The 8,944-nt window shown below is 45.5% G+C and overlaps 1 protein-coding gene across 1 annotated transcript; it reads right to left on the bottom strand.

The window, feature by feature from the left end:
* Positions 1-303: 303 nt before the first annotated feature.
* Positions 304-8,354, bottom strand: LOC123104928 (protein LOL3). The gene is made up of 9 exons (XM_044526870.1): positions 7,127-8,354; positions 6,729-6,838; positions 5,381-6,628; positions 4,990-5,109; positions 1,659-1,772; positions 1,055-1,173; positions 880-957; positions 724-795; positions 304-615 (listed from the first exon to the last, which is right to left on the bottom strand). The coding sequence occupies exons 4-9, from the start codon at positions 5,105-5,107 to the stop codon at positions 574-576; spliced, it is 543 nt and encodes a 180-aa protein (XP_044382805.1). The 5' UTR covers positions 5,108-5,109; positions 5,381-6,628; positions 6,729-6,838; positions 7,127-8,354; the 3' UTR covers positions 304-573.
* Positions 8,355-8,944: the final 590 nt, after the last annotated feature.

Genomic DNA, 8,944 nt, shown 5'->3' with positions numbered 1-8,944 from the left:
AGATTGGATGGTCTTAGTTTTCCTTTAAGCCCATATTTGGCATCAACGATTGGCTTTACCTTGCTATGTACTGTACATCACATGCAAAACCTAGGGTTATCCTGTTTTTCGAGAAAATGTGTTGTTGTCCAACTACCTTTGTGGTTAATCTATCAAATCTGGTTACACTACTCTTATGTATGTGTATTTGATCTAGTTCGATTATTTATTTAATTATTTTTCTGCTTTGACATTAACTTCGATGCAGTAAAATTGCATAGGCTGCACGAAAACACCAAAAAAGAAGTCATGTCATACAGCGTGTAAAGTTTCAAAATATGTATAATACCATTTTGTCATGCCCATAGTGAAGTCTGATAGAACTCATATACAGACAAAAGAATCAACATATTCAGAATACAGCTTTCGAAATGCATGCTTTCCTTGGTGAAATTCCAAAAAGCACTGTATGCGTCTTTGTTCTTCCAGGTCAGGCAGCAACCAATCACCAAAGGCTGGAAATACCAGTACATGGTCTTTCCAGGTTCTTATATAGAACACAAAACAGGTATACATCAGGTGAGAAACAACCCTTCAATTTTTCCCAGGTGTAATTCCAACTACGACGTTGCTGACCTGTGTCAAGTGAACAGAGGTCGCTAAGCACTCTAAAATCCAATCAGCAATGTAAAATACGACACGGTTCAATGGATTGTTGAGACATAAATAAACAGGGGGGCTTACCAGTTTACCCTTTTCGTCAACTGTCATAGGGTTCTCAACAACGACGGTTACATTCTGGGGTTGAGGTGTGGGCTGCAAGAAGATGAAAATATGAGATAAATCATTCTACTCTCCAGGAACAACTTGTCAAAATACAAGACATGTCTGTGGACATACAACAGAAGCTGATGAGGCATTATATGCAGATTCATTTGATGTAGGCCTTGGACATGGCGCTGGTGACATGGTATTTATCTGAAATTCATAGCACAGATGGTTTGAAATCAGTAAATTTTGCTGCTAAACAATTACACTTGCATCACATGATGCTGTAGGGCAAGGGTTAACTTACTCCAGTATTTGTGATATTTGTGATATAATCGCAGATGGCACATTTGACAGAAGGTGCTCCATGTGGATACATCAAAGTTGTTCGGCACCGACCACAGTTCACGTGGGCTATATTATTGACTGCATTATGAACAGAAGTGAAATAACTCACAAGTAAGAAAGGAGATCCATACATAATTGGAGCATAACATTTCGTATGGAGGCAGTATAACATATCCTACTAGGGAAAGCGCAAAGCACATTTTTAATTAACTAAACATTATGTTCTATTTAATTTTGGCATGCAATCTAGGCTGTACTAGAGAGTAACTAGACCAACAATGTAAACTCGACCTGGCTAGAACACACACTTCTCCATGTGAGGCTGCTATCATTCTAAACCATATCACACGCCACTCAGGTCTTGAATCAGTATTTGTGAAATTAATTATGGAAGACAATTGACCACATCTAAAGTTCCATGGATGACACATATTTGCCAACTGCAGATTAACAAAACAAAAGTCCACATTCCTCTGACAAATTAACATGCCTATGTATCAAAAGCATAAATGTGGAAAGCTCATAAGAAGAAATAACAGAATATGAAGCAGAATTGGCATTACCTGGTCTGACAAGATTGACAGTACTGCAACATGAGCATCTCACAGTGTCTGCATTACGGGTGTACATCAGCAAAGTTCGGCAACCACCACATATAAGCTGAGCCATTTCCACTGCTGCAATAGAGAATACGTAACTTGTGTAAGCATTTTTGTTACAAATTAAACTTCTATAAGTATGTTCATATTGCTTGAACAAAGTATAGTCCATAAAACAGTAGCCCTTTGGAAATCTTGGAAAACATAGGACAGAAAACTACCAACGCTCCGTTTGGATGTTTGCATTGGGAGCCTTGGCATTGCATTGGGTTGAATACCAATATCACAGTATATTGGCATTGAGATTGAATGCCAATACTTCTGTTTGGATGTTTAAGTATTCGGAACACAGACTTGATATTGAGATTGAATGTCAAATGTTGTTTGGATGGTCAACGTGAGGCACTGAGTTGTATGAGACTTTGCCAGGAGATCGGGCAATGAGGAGGCCGGACACTTGACAGGGGAGAGGAGAGAAGGTTGGAGCTCTACGAAGAGGGAAGGAGGTGGTCAGCAACACACCTGCGCCGGGCGGCGGAGCTCGGGGTGCAGGCATGCCGGTCGCTGGAGCTCGGGGTGGAGGCGGGGCAGGAGGGTGGCGCCGACCGCTGGAGCTCGGGGTGGGGGCACGCCGGTCGGCGGAGCTCAGGGTGGAGGCGGGGTGGGAGAGTGGCGCCGGCTGCTGGAGCTCAGGGTGGAGACAGGGAGGAAGGGTGGCGCCGGCCGCTGGAGCTCAGGGTGGAGACGGGGAGGAAGGGATCCTGTGCTGGACGGGTGGAGGCACATCGGCCGCCGGAGCTCGAGGTAGATGCAGGCGGGATGGGCTACCTGCGCTGCCGCCATTCCTTAGGGCATGTGCGGGCGAGACAGGATGGGAGGAACGACGCTGGTTTGATTTCGGGTGGGGCCCTCCCGTATGCCGACGGTGTTGTTGCCCTAGTCCCGACTCCTCTTCTTCGTTGTGCAGACCATCTTCGCGGTGCCGTGGTGAGACAGCGTGGGAAGCTTCGTGTCCGTGCTGGCGCAGGGTGGTGGTCGGTCTGGTGGCGAGCTCCGGAGTGCCTGAGGTAGAGGCTGGGATCGGGAGAAATCTCTGCTGGCTTGGCCGACACCGACGCGGTGGCGCCTGAGGGTGCCGCCGGACCTTCCTGGAGGGCGTCGGGGCTACCCTTCCTCTCTCCTCGCCGTGTACCAGGGGAAACCCTTGGCAGCAGCGTCGTCATCGTCGCGTCCCTTCTTGGAGGTGTTGTTGGGTACCGGCACTTCGGAATCTCGGAGCTTGGTGGGCGATCTTCGGTGGACGCAGCGGTCACAAGGCTTCGTCGTTTTTTGTCGATCCGCCGTTATCGGCATTTGTTTCTTTTCTTTTTTCTCTTTCCTTTCTTTTGGGCGTGTTTGTGCTGCTTCCGGCCCAGCCCCTATCGTTGGTTGTATCGGATGGTTGCTTTGTAATACAAAGCGGGGGGAAACCCTTTTTCTTAATACCCAATACCAGGCCTGAATGCAAACATCCAAACGGTGCAAGGATTGACACGTTCAATGGCAAAAAATCAATAAAATCAGCACTGCACGAGATACATGTGGTAAAAAATATGACGGGAGAGCAAGGCATGGTGGGAAGCGAAAAGCAACGAAATATGTCTCAAGCATAGAATACACAACTGGTGACCTGTGAAGAAGATGAAAACCTACTTTCCTGAAGCTTTTACTGATGCAACTAGTTGTTAATCCTTTGGAAGTCTGTGCCACTTGTATAGCATGGTAAGATTTTTATTGCCGCCTCAAGGGAAGAAGAAGGTTTTCTACTTATCACCATATAACAGACACAGAAAAGGAAGATAGCCAACGGATCTCATCTGAGTATGGTTGCTTGGTTGGTGTAAAACGTAGCAAAGACATATTCATTTTTAATTGGGCCTCTTTGGAACTCAGGAACAGAAAATAATGCAAGACAATGAATGACATCGAACTATGAATCCCGCAGAGTATTTCAAGACATACGAATATCATAGATGGCGCATTTGGATGATGACAGTAAAAAAACTGGAAAAATTGTAGGCAATTTTTTTAAGAGGAGCAGTAGAGAAAGAGAGAATGCATTGGATTGGACTTCTCAAAGGAAAATTCATATCCCATATTGATTTCCGTAAGGGGCACGGAGATGCATTATGCAGGAATTCAACAACTCCAATCCTATTTTTTGAATGAAGCTTCTAAGAAAAAAACAAAGTATGATGATCCAAGATTCTTGTGAAAATACGACAATCTAAACAGCACTTTGGTACATTGGTAAGCAGGAGGTAGTAGCGGTTTGACAGTTGGGATAGCCCTCCGTTTCAATTTACTTCGCATACAAGTAAACTTTGACCAAGTTTATAGAAAAAGTTATCAACATCTACAATACCATCAGATTTACCACTGAATATATTTTCATATCATATATTTGTTATTGTAAATGTTCATATTTCTTCCCATAAACTTGGTCAAACTTATAATGTTTGACTTTGGAAAAATCAAATATGCAAAGTAAATTGAATCGGAGGGAGCACAAGAATAACAAATGGAAGATTGTATTTAAGTGAAAAGGACCAAGAAACCACAATTTAGTCAGTGGATGGAAGGAGGTACAATTCTGGGTTCTTGCTAGAAGCATAGAGTTATCAAATATCAACAGAGCAGTTATAATTCGAATGGTACATAAAACTAACCACTAACCCAGTACAAATAATTGCATGTACAGATCCAAAAGAAAAAATGTATCCACTATTCAGCTGTGAATGTACAGATTTGTGTTTTAAGAAAATAGTGTATATACAGATCCAACCCAAATGAACTTTAAGGGATTTTGTTATTTCCTGTGAATTTACAATACTTCTCTATGCTTTTTGCAGAAAACCACTTGGCCTTTTGAGAACAAATTACAGGGTGCAACATAAGATTTATCCATCACACTGATATTATCAGCCATGGAGTAAGTATCCATATCATAGAAGCAGCAGATAGTGAAACTAGGCGCACAGAAGCTTGAACTAAAGTAACATAGAAAAGAATCTGATCAAAGTAAACATGCACGTCGGCACAATGAAATTTAAACCCCATGCTAACTATTTGGCTATAGAGTGTACTCACAAATCTTTCTACACAGGTCTTATAGCATTTTTCATACAATGCAAAACTCTATCCTACTTCCAAAGCAACATTCCCAGAGTTGAACCTCAGGATGGTATATACACGTCGTGAGGCGATGCCAACGCGGAAAGAGCAACCGAAAGGAAACCACGCTGCAATCCAGTACCTGGCGCTGGGGGTGGCACGGCGGTGATGGCTCGGCACATGGCGCAGCACACGCTGGGCGCCCCTGACGGGTAGGCCAGCACCCTCCGGCAGCGGTGGCACACGATCTGGCTCTGCATACCTGCAAACGAAGCAGATAAGAAAGAGGAGCAACGGCGTAAGGGGCAAGGCATTCAATACGGTACCAGCAATCAACGAAATCTACCAAAACTAAATCTGATCGTCCGTCCGACCAATGACCCGACGAGGTCGACAGAGCAGGATTGGGGAAAGCGCGACCAACCCTACTCTACCCTGCGAGCGCACGCCAGCTGCTCCCGCGGATCTGAGCTCGCTCGAGATCTCGATCGTGAAGCGGCAGGCGGGTGGGGTGGGGTGGGGAGGATGCTTACCGGCTCTGGACGAGACTGGCCGCCCGTCCCCGCCCTCCGGTGGCTCCGGGAAGAGGTCCGCCCGTGAAGGAGGGCTCCTAGGTCGTGGCGACGGACGCGGCGGCGATTCTCGCCGGCGGAGGCGGCGGGGAAGGGGGAGGAAGAGGATCGGAGGGAGAGAAGTTGATTCCGGATGGGATTTTGTCTGGGAGGAGACGCGGTGAAGGAAAGGAAGGAAGGAGAGTGGTAGCGTCGTCGTCGGTTTCAGCTAGGCAGGCAGCCAAAGGGGAAAACCGAGGAATACTTCCGGTTATTCACGCGGTGGCATTATTGTTTTTTTTTAACACAGACATACGCACTCATCATACTAGATGATGCCCCGCGCATTGCTGCAGGAATATGTCACGGATTTTTAGAGTAACATCGACATACAAAAGAAGACAACTAATTTGAATCAATAATATGATACATTATATGTGGTATAATCGTTGTTAAGAAGTCAACTCAGAGTCTAAGACGACAATAATCGGCAACATTAAGAAGACCTGGGTAGCTGGAAAAATGAGGATAAGCTTAAATCTTTACCATTCAGGTTCTTTGCATTCTCAGTCGTAATATAATGGCCTACAAATAAAATATAGAAATAGAAAAGCTAGTTTGCAATGTTGCACGGAAAATTAACGTATCTACAAATGGCTTTCAAGACAAAAATGTTGGTCATCAATTCATCATACATGAACCAATTGAAGCTAAATAAAATGCACTCTTACTTTTCTGCTCACTGCTACAAATTGAAAAAATGGTGTGATGGGCATGATTTTTTAGTATAGGCGACACTGAATTTTTCCACATGTTTAGTTTACACGCAAAGCTTGACAGCCTTATCAGCATTACTTATTTCCAGAACTTAAAATCCATAGGCATAGCCGTAAAATAGTAGTAATGTGCGGTAGGGCATAGCCGTAAAATAGTAGTAATGTGCGGTAGAAACATATGAGGAAAATGAACTAACTGATACACGTGGTGGTATATGAGTACATGGAAAAATGAACTTTACATCGGCTACATCATAGCAAGTTCAACATACCTTTCCATCGGCCAAGGCATGAACTTTCATCAAGCAATAGCATAACGAAACAAAAGATTTCACTAAGGATTCATGAACCGGGTCTATAAAACAACAATTATAGCATAATGGACAAACAATTTTTTGCTCTCTCGCAGCAGAAGATCAAAATTCCAGAATTCCACTTTCTAGAACACCTGAAACTGTACTTATAACATATCATTTTTTGCATATTTAGCAATGTGAAATAACTAAAAAATCAGAAATAATATGGGAGGCTTAACTAAAAGAGAGCTAACAAACCTGATTTTGGAATAAAGAATGTGAGGTATTCCATTTGCAGCCTTGAAAGAAACAATGTCCAAATTATGGTAGAAATTGCTCTTCTAATTTCTGTCAGCAACCCGTATCTCCTGCATGCAAATTCATGGCAGCAAGACCAGAAAAAGTAAATCATCATGTATTTATGTAGACACGAAGCAAGGGATGAAAACAAAAAATATTTATCCCAAATGTCCAATGTCGTTGAAACCTGGCAAAACAGAGTTAAGGGCATGAACACCATGATTAGAAAAATCAAACATAACCTAGACACGGCAAGCAAATCCCTACACCAAAATCCCTACGTCCAAAAGTAACGATGGCACATGAGAAATTTGAATGCTAGGGTGTGGAATCAACTTGAGGCGGCAGAGACTCACCTGTATTTAGGAAGTGTAGATTTGTACTGGCCTCCTTACTGTCACCATTCTCCTCTTCGGCCTATCAACATCCCATGACAACAGCCTTGTTATTCCCGGCGTCACAACAGTGATGGTGGAGCATGAATATGGTCATGGTCCACAGAGCGGATTGGGAAGGGAGAGGGGCTCATGAGGTGGATTTAAGATGACGAAACCATTGGAGGGAGTTTCTCACCACCGGTAGCTGCATGAGTAGTATGGCAGACGGCCACCCGTATGGAAGACGACGGGAATGAAATGAGTTGTGGAGCACCCAATTTAAATGGGAATCCATCAGTTTCTTGTGGACATAGTGGGGAGAGGATGTGAAGCGTCAATCATCAATGACGTTCAACAGAAGGGTTTCTTTGATTTTTAGGACAAGAGTTTATTGGACGGCCGTAAATGGCAACTGATAAGATAAAAGTGTGGGCCAGTTGAGGGGATGCACAGATGTTCAGGCAGTGGGCTGTGTGGTCAGTATCAGCAAATGAAAAATTACTGAAGAACAACATGATTACATGATCTCCACATCGAGAAGCTTAGTCCATACTTAGTAGCAGTGAAGTAAGCTATGTGGAAAACCAGAATGTGGTGTCCCTGGGAAGACGGCGCTACTGATGGAACCGGGCTCCTCGCAAACGATGACGATAGCAGAGCAGAACAACGACGCCAGTGACCAAACGGCGGACGGCCCGCGTCCAACCGCGCCTAGAAGATCGGAGCAGAGGAACGGGTGCGCCCAGCCCGATTCATGTTGCTCCTCGACGACTTGGGGTAGCAGCAACAGAGTCGCGCCCGGCCCCAACCCAGCGCCCAGGAGACGTCATACTGGTGGCGGCCGGTCGGTCGAAGCAGACGGCTGATGGCGGCAGCGCGCGGTGGTGGACGGGTAGCGCGAGCAGGATGGTGTGTTGTGAGGCGAGCGACGCGCGAGCGAGGGCGGCGGCCATGGCGCGGTGAGGAGCGGTGCTGACCTCGAGGTGGTGGCCAGATTTGGCCGGGCTGCAGAGGAGGCCTACAGTGGCGGCGACGCACATATGAGGCGTGATGGAGATGTGGTCGCCGTGGGCGCGCAGCGCACGACGGGAGGAGAAGGAAACTGGATGGAAGAGAGGAGGAAGGGCAGCGAACTGGTGGCGCTCTAGTGGTGTCAGGTTGGGTTGGTATCGCCTGCGCGGGAGGACCGGCGGCCGTGCGGGAGAACGATGGGCAGATTGGGTTGCCCTGTGCTGGATGAGCGGTGGTATTGTGGGACGTTCTTTTTTTTACTATTTCTACCCTCGTCCGTTTAAGACTCTGAAAGCGGGGGAGATGGGCTGGGCTGGATGATGTGTGTGCGGAGGCTCTCTCGTGGGTCCAAGCGATAGAAACTGAAGCGAACATGTCTGTTTTGAACTGTGGTGTGTCCCATATGTAAGTCTCTAACTAATCGTTGACGTGGCAATGTTGCTGATGTGGATAGGCTGCATGTCAAGAGAAATAACATAGTGGGGATGAACTATTTAGGTATTATAGATATACACATACAATCATCCTATGAACGCATACACGGACACTCTACCCCTCTGACTACATCCGAAATTGAGCAGGCACATCATCTTGAATTTTTTTTCAAAAAAACTTTCAATCTAACACTAGAAATAATAAAAATTACATCCAGATCCGTAGACCACCTAGCGACGACTACAAACACTGAAGCGAGTCGAAGGCGTGCCGTTGTCATCATCCCCCCCTCATCGGAACCGGGCAAACCTTGTTGTAGTAGACAGTCAGGAAGTCGTCGTGCTAAGGTCC

This window comes from Triticum aestivum, chromosome 5A (assembly GCF_018294505.1).
Source record: "Triticum aestivum cultivar Chinese Spring chromosome 5A, IWGSC CS RefSeq v2.1, whole genome shotgun sequence".
In the NCBI taxonomy this organism is placed as follows: domain Eukaryota; kingdom Viridiplantae; phylum Streptophyta; class Magnoliopsida; order Poales; family Poaceae; genus Triticum; species Triticum aestivum.
Note: the sequence above shows the minus strand (reverse complement) of the source record. Positions and strands in the feature narration are given on the sequence as shown.